The sequence below is a fragment of the Triticum aestivum genome, chromosome 3D (assembly GCF_018294505.1).
Source record: "Triticum aestivum cultivar Chinese Spring chromosome 3D, IWGSC CS RefSeq v2.1, whole genome shotgun sequence".
In the NCBI taxonomy this organism is placed as follows: domain Eukaryota; kingdom Viridiplantae; phylum Streptophyta; class Magnoliopsida; order Poales; family Poaceae; genus Triticum; species Triticum aestivum.
This window is the reverse complement of record NC_057802.1, coordinates 571096102-571110910: the sequence shown is the minus strand read 5'-3', so window position 1 is coordinate 571110910 and position 14809 is coordinate 571096102. Positions and strand designations below refer to the sequence as shown.

The window sequence follows — 14809 nt, the reverse complement described above, 5'->3', positions numbered from 1 at the left end:
AGGTCGTAGCGGAGGAGTCCAGCTTCTTGATGTCGGCGAGTTCGCTGCGAAGGGCCATCGAGCGGGAGGTAGAGACCTGGGCAAAGGCGTGCTCCAGGGTCGTCCAGGCGTCCATGGAGGTGGCGGCGAAGAGACAAAGGCCAGCGACCCCGTCGCCGAGGGAACCCTGGATGGCAGAGAGGATCGCCTGGTCCTGCTGCACCCACATACGGTGTTCCGGGTTGATGGCCGGGCCGTGGACGGTAGGGATGACCTGCGGAGGACACGGTAGCGAACCATCAACAAACCCGAGGAGAGACCGGCTGCGTAGCAGCGGTAGGACCTTGGCGCGCCAGAATAAGTAGTTGTCCGGCGTGAGTAGGATGGCGATCAAGTTGTCGAAGTGGAACGGCCCGGTGGGCGTGATTGCGCCAGTAGCAGGAGCCGCGACAGGATCCACGACCGCGACCGATGCCGCGGGTGGCGGCGCGGGGACGATCGGGATCACGGCCGCGGGTGGTGCCGTGAGCGAGGCCGCGGGTGGCTCCGCGGGCAGCGTCTCCCCCGAGGTCGCCGGGATGACGACGAGTGTCGAGGAGGATCCAGAGGAGGCCATCGCGGGCCGCAGCGGCGCGACTGGTGCTAAGGCCGTCGCAGGCGGTGACGGTGGGATCGGCGCTGAAAACAGGGAGCCGACGGCGGTGGTGCCGAAGAACTGAGGCACTGACGGAGCCAGGGCGAGGTGGGAGGTTGAGGAGGGCGGCAAGCGATGCGGGGATAGAACCGGAGCTGGCGGCGCGCGAAGCGGAAGCGGTCATGGCGCCGGCGGCGGCAGCCCTAGGGTTTGGGGTTTTGGTGCGGCGGCGGCGGCGGGTGGGGTGGAGGTGGAGGACCTAGGTTAGACTCGATACCATGTAAAACGTAGGTTCTGGGGAAACTGGCTCAACCCTCAAAGGGATGGCCTATCACATATATATAATGATAACATACAAGTCCAATATCAATAAGGTATGGTTTACACAGTAGGGCTACAATACGAAGTCTAACAGTGTGTGTGTGAGGTAGTGACGGCGGCGGCGGTGGAGTGGTAGGTTTTCCTCTCTCGTGGAAACGAACAGAAATCAATTTAGGCTGGGCTTAGGGCGTGTTTGGTTGCTTTCGCTGTCGGGCCTGGCTCAGAGGGGAAAAACGAGCCAGGCTGAGCAGGGCCTGGATAAGCAAAAACAGAGTCAAAAACGTAGATGACCAGTTAATTGGTTGCCTGCATTTGGAGGTCTTGTCGAGATGTAATTTTCACCCGGCATTTGGTTGCATACATGCATATGATTACCAGCGTTAACAACAAAACTTAGCAGCCATCAGGTTGGGCTTGACATTTCGTCAAACACTTGAGTGCGCCGGAGCTTCCACTGCCCATCGTGTCCACCACCAGCTCCCGGCGGCCGTGGCCGCGCCCAGCTCGACGCCGTGGCCGTGGCTGCGCCCGGCTCGCCGCGGTCGTGGACGAGTTTGAGCTGACTCAGGTGGAATCAAACACGCCTTCTGCTTGTATGCGGGCAACCATACAAAGTCAGCTCAAAATCAATCCAACCGGAACACCGAAGACCAATGATGGATGTCGCCGTGGTGAGGAAATTTCTTACCGAAGACCAAGCTCGCTCGCTCGCGCCCACTAGTACTTGTCGGCGGTGAAGCTGACGGTGTTCTTGGCTGTGTCGAAGCTGACGCACACGCTCTGCTGCTGCACGTTGCCGATGATGGACACGGGCCCGCTCGTCCCCGCGAACGCCAGGCAGTAGGTCCCGGCCCCGTCCACCGGGATCAGGTAGTTCTTCGCCGGCAGCTTCAGCTCCCCGCCGCCCTCGAACCGCAGCGCCACCGCGGGCACCGGCGAGGTCGTAGCAGGTGTCGAAGAGCGAGATGCCGGACGCGCAGGGCAGGGACTGCATGCCCTGCACGAACGCCTCGCGGAGCGCGCTCGCCGCACATCATCCCCTGCCTGCATCGAGCTCAACCTGCAACCAGCAGACTGGCCTGGAAGAGCTGGTACTCGACGCACTCCATCCCCTGCCTCGGCTCCCACTTCCTCGAGGTCGTGCCCGGCGACTCGCTCGCCGACGAGGCCGTCAGGAACGGAGGCTGCCTCCCGGAGTCCGCCATCCGGGCCTACGGACTTCGGCTGCGCGAGGGCCGTGGACTCCTTGCTCCCGATGGGCGGCACGCGGGCGTTCATGGCGCTGGAGGTCGCGCGCGGCGAGGAGCAGGGGCCGGCGTCCGACGTGTGGGCTCTCGGCTGCACCAGTCGTCGCCGTCGCCGCGGGCGCCGACGGACGGGATCAACGCGCACTGGAGTGGAGGGAGAGAGAGGGGATTGAGGATTAAGGAGAGAGAAAGGGATTAACTCGAGACACACGTCTTCAGAGAGCCACCCAAGTGCGTCTCGAAGCATCGCTCGGGCCTGGCTCTCGGGAAACTGCCGATTCGGCCGTTCCCAACGGGCCAGGTCCAGGGGTACTTTAAGAACCGTGCTATGCGGACTGAACAGTGTATGCGGAAACCAAACAACCGAGGCCCGAAAAGATGCTGCACCGCGCGGGTCTGGTTGGCCTCGATGCAGGCAACCAAACTCGCCCTTAGCGTATCTCGTTGAGATGAAACTGGCTGTGCTGGGCTCCGGTTCCTTTGCAAACTCTAAATTTACCCAAAAACCTCTATGCTTAAAAAAAAGTTCCTCTCACCAAGGGGTTGTCAAGCTTATCTTGCCAATTCTGAAATTTGAATCCTTAAGCTGAAACGTTGATATCACCCATCGGTTGATGTCGATCTAACGGTCTACGTTGCAGAGATTCATGTCTACAATAACCCAACTCAAAATATTGTATGCATGGTCCCTTTTGGAACATAATCTTCACCGATACTTAAGAAAAAAACAATATGGAAGCGGAGTTCATGCCCAATGACGTGTGTCACTGTGCATATATAGCCACCACATGGACAATGGGCGGCAACATCTCCGCCTCTCCCTCCCCATGCCTGCCACACCGGAAACGACTTCACGTCTGTTGCTTCACATTCTGCCGCCCCACCCTACACCATCGGCTAACGCAACCGGTAGGCGGTGGCAAAATTATTAGAATGACAGGTACAAAATTTACCAAAAGCGCTGTAGAAATAGATTCATAAGGTCACACAAGAAACCTTGCGTCCCTTCCCTATAAATTATGAGGCACGGCTAGCGCTAGCCCACCAAGGGTCGACTGTTATCTAAGGGTTAGGTGATTGGAGCATTTTTGTTTTTCTGTAGCGCATAGCACAACGATGGCATGCCTACTTAGAGCTACCGAGCAATTTATGATCCGGGGTGACGGGAGGGGGCAATCAAGATGCGCCAATAGAAAATAGCAACCGTAAATGATATTGCCGAATAAAATATATATCATGTTCTATAGATTATTATTTTCAAATTTTATAAGAGTTCTTAAAAAAATACTTTATTCAAAAGTATTTGTAAAACAATATGTTTAACATATACAAAAAAAATCAGTGTCAAATAAAATGTTCATGAAAAATCCAAAGATATTTCAATAAATAAAATGTTTTGTACTCCCTCTAGTGTCAAAAACTTTCTTATATTATGGGACGGAGGGAGTATGTAACTGTTTGCTATCTTTATATGTTCAAAATATCTTAACTATGATTTTTCTTTCAATGAGAATGATCTGCATCTTCTGTACTCTTAACTATGATTTTGGCAAATACTCCCTCCGTCCCATAATATAAGAACGTTTTTTACACTACACTATTGTATATAAAACGTTCTTATATTATGGGACGGAGGGAGTAATTATGAAGGAAGTTGCCCGTCAAGCTTGCTCATCTTGATGTATATTTGTTCTGCAGCAGGACAGGAGCCTCTCAACTCCAGCAAGAGCAGCTCCGCAGAAACAGCTGTTGCTTATGATCTACAGAAAAACACATAAGGCAGGCCAACAATCTTCACCATCCATTCATTTCTTATTTACTCCTAATAACACGCTTCAAACCACCATTGCAATCGCCTCGAGTAGAGGCAAGAGATCACCGAGCAATCAAACATCAAACAGGTGGTAAAGTTACAACAAACTTCTTTTTCACTTCTTTGTTACTTGTTCATTTATCTTACTTAGGTTTTATTACTTCTTTGCTGGATCTAAGTGCCCCCACAGGACAACGGAAACCATTACATATCTACAAGAGACAAGCACGGAGAGCAGATGGATGATGATGTCCAGAGGCACCAACGACCTACTACCAGGTCATCAAAGGCAAACTCGCCGAGACTTCAGATCTTCACCTCTCGCACGTCGTTTTGGCCGAAAGGGGTGCCGCACCCCGGGCACTTCCGGTGGCGTAGCTCAAGGTTCCTTTGGATACATGTCGAGCAGAATAGGTGGAAGCATTTGGTGATCACAACCTGACAACAACCAAACAAGGAACAGAAGGTTAATCAGCACTCAGCTGTAGGTGGTCGTAGGTTTAAGACCATAACAGAGAAACTGGAACTTCGGTGATATGGGAATAGAAATAAACGTAGATCTCAGCTTCTAAAATCGCGTCGCGTACCAATCCGCATCATTAAAAATTAAGCTGTGCGATTCAACGGACAATTATTTACCTCTTTCGGCCGGTCAAAGCACACGCCACACTTCAGAATAGCCTTGCAGTCATTTATCTCATCCTGGAGCTTCTGGATAGTAGCCTCTTCGTTCTCGGAGGTCAGCTCCATGACTTCATTCTTCACCTCCTCGTATTCTTCCTCAAGCTTTCTCTTCTCGCTTCTATAATAAGATAGCAAGAGAATGTAACAAGCCCTGGTGGCATTACAGCAAGACCAACTTGGAACCAAAAATTAACACCACACCAGCAAGCCTAACCTCTCACGCTCCAGCTCCGTTCTGAGCTCAGCTATTTTTTTCTGGTTTTGCTCATATTCTTTCTCAGAGGATCCAACGGCGGACCGAAGCCACTTGAGCTCCTTCTCTGCTTCAGATACCTCCAGCAGGGTCTTTTCAATGGTAATTGCATGATGCCTGTTCTCTGAAGAAGCTTTTATAGCTTGTGCGACATAGGCTTTCATCTGTAAGGTTTATTCAAATAAAGACACTTCAAAACCAGCTCAGTGGTAAACACAGACACACACAAACAATATATTTTTAATACAATAAATATTCGCTTTGAAGTGATTTTCAGTTACTGTTGGGTGTTGGCAGACAGCAAACTGAACCATAAATAACACACAGGGCATGAGTCAGAGATTACCTGCTCTTCACCACGCGAGAGTTTTTGTTTAGATGACTCCAGCGAACTGTTCACCTGATGGAGTTGCTTCTGTAACAAATGCTTTTCAGAGAGAAGGGAAGCAGAGGCTTGCTTTGTCTTCACACTATCTGATACTAGCTGTTAGATGAGAAACAAGTTACTGATGGAACCAATAAGAAAAACAAACAGTGTTTCTTCTGGCAATTCAACAGAGTATAAATGATGTGGGGTTAAAATGCCTGGTTAATAAGGTGATAAGGCAAGGTGATGCACTGCACTACTGCCCCAGCATCTGTAGTGCTAGAGACGTGCTGCAAGGACACGCTATATGAATCAACAAGTAGCAGAAACTGGAGTAAGTAGCTAATAGATAGAGATGAAAAAGGGAAAAGAGAAATACACCAGGCCACCTAGCCCAACAGCCGCAGCTGTCACCATGCTCGTGCGCATGGAGCATGTAACAGGATCCTAGTGGTGTGTTGCTATATTGAGGGGGGTGCCATGCCGCCAGCAAAGAGGAAACACCGGTGAGATAGAAGCACGGATTCCACCACATAAAGCCCAGCAAGCTGGCAGCGAAGAGCTGCCCTGGTATCAGATACGCACCTTTATGTTAAAATCATCTCTGTCGGCAACCTGTTGAAGAAGATGCTGGTTTTGTGTCTGCATGTCTTCATATGCTTGACCAATTGTCTGCAGTGACAGCATCATTTGCTTTCAAACACACTCGCACACACAAACAGAAAAAAGAACTGCTGATAAGAAAACTAAAAATGAGCTAACCTCAATTTCAGAGATATAAGCATCTCCTTCTGCTTCTTTAATTCTTATTGCCTCCTTGAGTTCCAGAACATCTCTGCAAAACAGATCATACAAGGGATGAAGCTGCGGAGATGATACAGAATACCAAGTCCTCATCAAACAATAAAATATCTAATGGTTCACAAGCATAACATATAGTGCCAGCTGTAGGAAAATATAAAAGCTCGTTTAAACTACTGATCACTAGAATTAGTTGGATAATACTCCCTCTGTTCCTAAATATAAGTCTTTTTAGGATTATTGAGTTCGAATTAGGTTTTAACCTAGTTGGCCAAACAGGACAGTAAGGCACAAAATATATGTATTACTAGCTAGTGCACGAACCAGTTGCAGGAGTTAAACTGGAACCTAGCCAGTTCTGATTTCACCTGGGCTGATTAACGGCTGCAAAAAAAAAAGTCCAGTTTGTTTGTGCATTTTGAGCCTATGAGTTTATTAAGAATTTAGGAACAAGGTGCATATGCTCGGATTTCCAATGGAAGTTGTGATCAAGTATGGGGGGTTAAGGGAGTGTATTGGCCATTGAGCGGCAAAATGGGCGGTTTTGAAACCTATAAAGGACTGTTAACCGTTATTAAATAGTACTCCATACGCTATTAATTGACGCTCAAACGGATGTATCGAGACGTATTTTGATGCTAGATACATCCGTTTGAATAACATCAACTAATTCCGGACGGAGAAAGTATGTATTTAACACACTCAACATTTTTCACGTCATTAATAGCAGCAACCAGGATGAAACAACTGCAATAATTAAGATCCTGATCCCCTCAATGGAAAACTCGTTTGAAATAGCAATCCAAGTAAACTGGAGAACTATTTCAGTGCCAGTAAACTGGAGAACACATATCAAATTGTCACTAGGAGAAGATAACTGACCTTTCAGATGCATCTACATCGGTCCTTAACTCTTCCAGTTCTGCTTCAGCAATGCAAAGCCTTCGCTGGCATGCAGTTTCGGCTTCATTTGCTGCTTTTACACGAAGCTCAAGACTATGCTCCTCTAGACTAGTTCTCAAATATTCAGCCTGCTTGCGAGCTCGATTTTCTGATTCCTTGATCTCTGTAATTGTCCTAGATTCACAGAGTAAAATAAGAATCTAACAAATGAAGCAAAAATATATTAGTATGAAAAATTGATGAAAGCTGTGAATTAACACTCTCATCACTGTTGAAGTGTCTGTGGATTGCTTAGCCCTTTCCATCAGTTTGAACTTCTGTTTGCGTTGGCTAGTGCATGAAGCTTAACAATCACATGTTTTAACAACTTGATAGATTTAACCTGACCGCAAATTTTCATATGTAAAGTATATAGCTGAAATCAAGGATTAGAGTAAAGATGGACTTCTTTTAGGCATACAGTATAACATGTTTATTCAGAAGAAAAAAATGCATTGAATGATAGTAGAACTTTAAGAATCATAAAGGGATGTGTCAACTTTATCTCTTGTTCCCAAGGTGTGGTAAACTGTAAATCCCAAGTAAGTAGAAAACATTTTCTAACAGAGACTTTCAAGAATCTGGTGGACTACGTGATCATCTAAGAGAACAGCATAAGTCACAGTCATAAAAAATCAACACAACTGATAAGTGATAACAATAACAATCAAGTCATACCTCGACTCAGAACATTCTTTCCCATACATATCCACAATAAATTCCAACTCCTGATTTTCCTTTTCCAACGTCTCAATCTGTTGAAATTTCATTCAGAAAACATGAATGGCAATCCAGACACAGTGCAAAATTGCAAGAGCTTGGCTTCGGACCATTGAAGGGCAATACTTCCTTGTTTTTCTTAAGAAAATGGAAGATTTTTATATTTATGCTCATATATGTAACCTCTCTTAGTTGCATATTCACTACCAGATGTTTGTTTGCCCACAAATGTTTAAAATTTAAGGGCACATACTGTTAGTTGCATATTCACTACCAGATGTTTGTTTGCCCACAGTTGGAAAATAACAACAATTTCAGGTAGCTAGTTGCAAAAGCTGAATATACACCAATGCTTGAAAGACTAAGAACTAACTGTTAATCCATAATATATTTTCAGAAAGCAGGTATCAAGCAAGGTCTAATCTTAACAGATCTGACCTTATTTAATGACAAGTAGAGATAACCTAATGGCGCCTGCTGTCTCTTTTTAAAGAATGGCTTTGTTATAGAGCAAGGACTAAATCTTCACAGGTAGCATGTAGCCTAACGGACATGTAGACTAATCTTGACAGATCTAACCTTATTTGATCATATCTCACCCTAACGTAACTAATTTTATACTTCCTTATATATAATTGGCTTAAGGCCCAAGCTACTTGCTCTCCAAGTTGCTCCTTTGGCCATCTATGGGGTGAGTCTACGCTAATAAGTAATAACAAATCAGATATAATTGCTTCTGTAATAACTCGAAAATTTCTCCGAGCTGAGAGAACCATGGTGGAGGGAAAAGCAACATTTTCAGATAACGCAAATATATCTCAGGCTGTCAGCACAATTAGAAGACGAGAGATTTTCATGATACCATACCAATTCTTTGAGGGACTTGATCTCAGAGACTTGTGCGTTGTATCTATCAGATATTTCCTTCTGCTCACTTATCTGAAAATTGGAGATACTTCCGTCAGATGTTTCGATTATGCTAGAGGTCTATCCACAATTTCTCAGGTATAGTTCAGAGGATAAAACTCTACAGAAATAGTTTGTGAATAATATTGTTTGAAGATCTATCAATGATCCTAAAAACATGTAACAATGCAAGCATATAACAGCATCAAAGTACACATGAGTATACCCTAGAGTATTGAGTTAATCCTGTTTTTTGTAAATAATCACCCAGCTTTAATAAAGCAGAGATAGCCTGAAGATAATATAACCTTTCTCTTCACTTCTCATTTTGGAGATCAGACACGGTCTCTGATACACCTAATTAACTATTACTTTTCGTATACTTTAGAGATAAAATATTCAGAAAAATGACATAGAATAAATTTTATGACAAATATATTTTGAGTGACAAACATAAACACTTCTGCATACTATATTGGGAAAAGTAAACGTACATACAGAGGTGGTTGCTTGAGCTAGGTTTTAGATACTTGTGCATCTGGAAAACTTCTCAAAGAACATGCTATATTTTAGATTTGGTTGGTTTAAATTGAGTTGGTTATGTGCTAGCAGTCGACTATTTAAGTGATGACTTTGCTTCTTTGTAGAAGGCGATCAGTAAACAAACTTTCCTTGACCAGCTATTCTAGTGTTACTACCCCAACTGGTAACCCCTTCAATCTAATGTCATTCTACCTTAATCCATCTTATTCCATTTCCAACCCCTTGTTCAACCCAGTTCATGACACGGTAAGAATGGACTAGTTCAGGTATGTGGTGCTTGCTCTTTGTACTTAATCTATATGTCAGATATATGAATGCAGAAAATATCCTATCAGATAAAATCAATGCAAAGTGAGTAAATGTGTACAGGAATCACAATGAAGAAACATAAATGATTTATTTTTCATTACACACTGTGTGGCAATCTCACTACCAAGTACAATCATGTTAAGTTTCAGTGACATTCACAGACATGGCAGCAGATGCAGACTGAGATCCAGTTTGGAAACAACAGATGCAGACATACCTTCTTAGCTAACAAGGTTCTCAACGATTCAGCTTCTTCACGTAATGCAAGTGCTTCAGAAGCCGCATCCTTTGATCTATTCAATTGATTCTCCATCATTTCCATCTCTTTAGAGAGTGCTGCAGCCATGACATGAATCTCATCCTTAAAGTCTTTTTTACCTAGACAGTGGTGGAATTCAGAACAAAGTATATATTACACTGCAGAAGGAGGTAAACACAGATCTCGATTTAGCAAGCCACTAAGTCAGGCCTCAATACCTGAATCTTGCAATGATTCCTCAACTTTGATCTCAAGATCATTCTTCTCAGCCATGGATTTCAGAATCTGATGTTCCAGTTCTTCGATTTTGGCCTCATAAGCGGTAATGGATTGTTTAATATTGTCAACGGATTCTCCTTTTGCACACATTTCTTTCTCCCTTTGCAAGAACTGGTTCTTATCATTCTAAAGTCAAAGAAAGGAAAAGCTGGTCAAGAGAAAATACCTTGCAAAACAACAGCACAACAGAGGAAAAGCACATTACCTGTAATACTTCAACCAAACCCTTGTATCGTTCTATCTCAGCATTCAAATGATGTAACTGATCGCTAAGAATCGTATATGGTTTTGATGTGAAAACATAGTTATCATCTTTTAATTGAGCCTGCGCACATAGCACCAGAATGCAAATTATAGGAATAAGAAGACCCAGGATACAACTTGAAAGTACAACAAATATGTCAGCCATCCATTACAAAGAAGGTGCCAACCTGCAGATCTTCTAACTGGTTAGACAGTATTAGATTATCCTCTTGAGTCTCATGGAGTTCAAGCAGGCGGTTTCCTGCAAGGGTCTGCCCTCCATTGGACAAATTATACTATAAGATGAATGCTGAGCAGATAAGGCATATAAAAAGCATATATGCAATGGAATTCGGTCTGGTTAAAAGTACCTTAGCTTCGTCAACAGCATCTTTAAGATCTCCCCAGCCCATGTTTTCGTCTGAAGATTTATCAGCTGAAACAGCACCATTCACAGCGTTTGGACCAGACATGTTCATTAGCGAACTTCCATGCCTCTGCAACTGGAGAATAACCAACTTCCGTCGACTTTCCTCAAGCTCCGCCATGGTTTCCTCTAGCTCTCCTGCATAAGCACATGAATATGGATTGCTTTGCTTTAGAATCAAAGCTTGATCAGTTTCATAGCTCAAAATTTGGAAGCACTGAACAAGATAAGGTTTTTTTGTTTTATTTGGCAAGGGTCTGTTAACATATCTTAGTACATTACTTCCAATTGTATTGGCAGCAAGTTTTAGCACAATTAATGCCACAAATTATTTCCGTATGAAATATGCAAACTGTGATGCAAGGTCAATCTTGTCAAGAATGCAAAGCCGAGTTTGTTATGAAAAGGGGCAGCTTTAAAGAAAAAGGGACCAGCCAGGACTAGTCCTTGGCGGCATTTTTTAATGGAAGAGGCAACCTTGAGCACCATGCGTGCGAGCCGAGACTCGAATGTGGTTGGGCTGGCTGCGCATCTGCACGCCTTGCCAACAGAACAGTGCTTTGTTCTAAAAAAAAGGGGGGCGGGGGGCAACTTTTAATCATCCAGATGACAGAAGGAAATGGTATGTTTTAAAATTAAGCCAAATGCATTAGCGTATTGTTACCTGATTTGCGATTTACTATTCGGCTTCACGATTCGCTACCTCAGCCCGTATCGAGTTCAATAGGCGCTGTACATCTCTGATTCACGAATCGGAGAATGGGTTCGGCAAACCAGAGATTAGGGTTCGGCGAATCGAAGGTCACGTTTGGCAAATCAGAGATCGGGGTTTGGCGAATCAAAGGTCAGGTTTTGCAGATCTCAAATCAGAGATTGGGGTTCGGCGAATTGAAGGTCGGGTTCGGCAAATCAGAGATCAGGGTTCGGCAAATCGGAGGTTGGGGTTCGTGAACACTAGATCTTAGGCACAGACACTAAAGTAGCACATGGTTCTGTACACAGAAGCATTGGAAAATAGGCAAAGCAAGAAACGGGCCTAGTCAGCCCACACAGCCCATAAACGATCCTGGGTCCCAACTACCAACTCCCATCCCTAATAAGCATCGTGACTGCCTACCCTATCGAGCATGGAGCGCCACCCCTCCAGTTTGTTTGATCTGCTTCCATAAAGCTTTCCTTAGGGATTCTATCGACTCCATCTTTCTCACCTCATCCACACATGGTTCACGGCTATGGCTGCAGCCGCAGCCCATACCATGCCAACCTACTCGAGAGCACCCAATGGTGTCAACTCGATCTACTCGACATGAGATAGCTGCATGGCAATTCCTTCCATTTTTCTCTCAATCTCCTTGGTTGGAATCTAATGGTCCACCTGAACGATCGGTCACCGCATCCTTACCGATTGGCACCGAACTCGAACCCCAATCGAGATTGGGGGTTTGGGGTTCGGAGGGTGGTTTAGTGAGTCAGGTAACTACGGAGAAGATAATAACTGTGAATGCCCAGATATGCACACGAGACAAAAATTTAACAAATATATCGAATGAGGAAAGGAGTGACTTTTTAACACCTGAAAGATGCTTGATTTCCTGCAATTCTTTTGAGTAGCTGCTTTTGAAAGCCTCAATCTCATCCAGATACCTTTTATGCTTCTCATTGACGATAGAAATAGCTTCACGGACATTGCCAATCACCTCTTTCAAGTGATCATTATGGTTTTGAAGGGCAACAACAACATCTAAATGGCAGCAACAACATCTAAATTAAATAATTAAAGTTCAAGAAGACGGGTAATTAGCAAATAATAAAGGTACACTGCAAAAAAAATGGAGGGGAAAAGCCAGATATTACTTTTTGTCTTTACCTTCATTTGACTTCTCTCCATTTAAAGCTAATGACAAATGTTCACTTCTAGCCTGTTGTGCAGCAATAGCCTCTTGAAGGGACCTCATCAGAGCAAGAGTTGCCGAACGGCGCAAAGCAAGAGCTTCTTCAGCGAATTCCAACAAGGTATTGTCGTCCTTTTTTCCATAATTGTTGGACTTCAAGAGCATGAAGAGAAAAATTTCCTCAGAAGGACATGACTCGATAGATTCTGAGCAACAAAAAAGAACACACAATCAGCTAAGGCAACATCGCTACTGAAACAAAAAAGCACATCTCAGAAAGCAACCTTGTGACAACTCTTCATGGTCAAGTGCAGGCAAATTATTCAAACCGCCACCAAATCGAACTCCAAGCAGGATTAAATCATCAACAAGCTATAATTAACATATATTAGTAAGAAGAATTACGAACCGGAAAAGAACCATAAAACAGAGTTTACATGACTCAGAGGAAAGAACCTGATTCCACATCTTATCCAGGGAAATCAGAGCATTGTCATAAGAAGATTGTTCATTCCTCAACTCCTTGAACTTAGCTTCCAACAAATGCATTTCAGACTTCTGTGCTTCCAATTGCTGCACCAACTTCTGGTTTTCATAATGAAGGGCTGTGGCATCCATCTTTAAAAAAAACAGAAAGTTAGGCCTTCAACAGGGCACCAAGAAATTAACAGGTTTGCAACCAGATTAATGTGCACTAACCAAACTTTAAAGAGGCAAGTATTCAGTCAGTCTTGTCGGTTTGCTAAAATTTCAAACCAGATTGTAAGTTGTAACACAAATTTAACTTCTAAATGTACTAAATAACTTCAAAAAAAAAGTATCAAAGTTATAAAAAAACAAAAATGTTAAACTGGGAAGCCCCCTACAGGTCAAAATTAATAATGCACAGAGAAATAGAGGTAGTATGCCTGATCACAGTTTTACTTAAGCTTTTGCTATGCATACTATGTTACTCCCTCCATCCCAAAATAAGTGTCCCCACTTTGTACTAACTTTTGTACTGCTTTTATTTTGGGAGAGGGAGTATTATCTTGACTAACGTTTTGCTCCATTCCAATTTCAGGAACTGTGGATTATTTTGGGAGAGGGAGTATTATCTTGACTAACGTTTTGCTCCATTCCAGTTTCAGGAACTGTGGATGGTATCATTGAGACCATGGTATGAAGCTCGGTTATTGGAGACAACAATTCGAGCAGACATTTAATAGCATAATACTGGAGTAATGGAAAAAGCTTTGAATTCAGGGAACCGGTAATTGGAGAGAACCATCCGAGCAGCCATTTAATTGCATATAATGGATTAATGGACAAAGCTTTGAATTTAAGTGTTCCCTAAAATTGTCCGCTGGGACAGCAGTATGGTGAATGGCAGCATAAAAAAACTAGTCGCACATGCGACATAACATATATTTCCATGAATTGGGGAGAAAGGCGAGGAGAAACTTGAATGGACAGGCGTGGGGGAGAGAGGCCCCGGAGCAGAAGCGGGGAGAAGCAGAAGGGGGGGGGGGGGGGGGGGGGGTGTCCGGGAGCAGAAGCGGAGAACAGCAGGGAGGGGGTGGCGTCGAGCAGAAACAGCAGTGGCCCGGGACGGGAGCAGGGCGAGGGGGCGGGGAGGAGAGGTTACCTGAAGGTCGCCACCGCCGCCGCGATTAAGTCGGGAGTCGGGAGGGGAAGGGGAGGTAGAGAGAAACTTGTAGGAGGGGAGCTCGGTGGCTAGACCCGAGTCAGGGGGGGAGGGGGAACTGGGCGCACAAGTCACCTTGCTTGGAGCGCCGCCGGCCGCCGGGACGCCGCCGCTGCCGCACGCGAGAGAGAGCAGTTTTTTTTTTTTTTTTTTTTTGAGGGGAGCGAGAGAGAGCAGCTACTTTCCCGTGTGTGTGTGTTGGGAAGGTCCGATCCGGGTCGAGTGACCTGACACGGGCTGGGCCTTTTTCTATCTCCAGGTGGACCTGCGTCGAGGGAGCTCGGGCCAGGCCCAAAATAGCCCAGGAAAAGATGACAGAAGGGTCCCACATCCAGAGCACCAACTTCCACAACATGCCACTCCCTGGTTTCCTTCCTTACTGGAGCAGAGGGGCTTCAAGCTAAGAGCGGCGGTTTAGCGTTCTGGCGCTCGAGAAATTCGCTCGCTTGATCCAGCTTTTTTTGACAAATCTCTCGCTTGGTCCAGCTGGTTGGCTGGGATAG

At 45.0% G+C, this 14809-nt stretch overlaps 1 protein-coding gene and 1 pseudogene across 4 annotated transcripts; both read right to left on the bottom strand.

Moving 5' to 3' along the window:
• Positions 1–1627: 1627 nt before the first annotated feature.
• LOC123075522 (protein ASPARTIC PROTEASE IN GUARD CELL 1-like) lies at positions 1628–2442 on the bottom strand (annotated as a pseudogene).
• Positions 2443–4083: 1641 nt separating this feature from the next.
• On the bottom strand, positions 4084–14520 carry LOC123080578 (E3 ubiquitin-protein ligase BRE1-like 2). 4 transcript variants are annotated; one of them, XM_044503504.1, is made up of 19 exons: positions 14382–14520; positions 13076–13237; positions 12904–12991; positions 12595–12825; positions 12301–12468; positions 10672–10865; positions 10489–10572; positions 10263–10382; positions 9997–10183; positions 9737–9897; positions 8629–8700; positions 7720–7796; positions 6982–7176; positions 6061–6133; positions 5884–5970; positions 5278–5415; positions 4893–5095; positions 4634–4796; positions 4084–4432 (listed from the first exon to the last, which is right to left on the bottom strand). In XM_044503504.1, exons 2-19 carry the CDS (start codon positions 13235–13237, stop codon positions 4301–4303), a joined length of 2535 nt encoding a protein of 844 aa, XP_044359439.1. In that variant the 5' UTR covers positions 14382–14520; the 3' UTR covers positions 4084–4300. The 4 variants fall into 4 exon arrangements, with proteins under 4 accessions (XP_044359439.1, XP_044359440.1, XP_044359442.1 ...); XM_044503505.1 differs by having other exon boundaries at positions 14247–14499; XM_044503507.1 differs by lacking the exons at positions 12301–12468; positions 12595–12825; positions 12904–12991; positions 13076–13237; positions 14382–14520 and adding an exon at positions 11392–11648.
• Between the last annotated feature and the right edge of the window lie 289 nt (positions 14521–14809).

Coding starts and splice junctions, on each gene's coding strand:
- LOC123080578 (XM_044503504.1), bottom strand. CDS start 13,237: ATGGATGCCACAGCCCTTCATTATGAAAACCAGAAGTTGGTGCAGCAA. Junction 5,416..5,883: donor GAGATGATTTTAACATAAAG/GTGCGTATCTGA, acceptor CTCATCTAACAG/CTAGTATCAGATAGTGTGAA. Junction 4,433..4,633: donor GCTTTGACCGGCCGAAAGAG/GTAAATAATTGT, acceptor GGTTGTTGTCAG/GTTGTGATCACCAAATGCTT.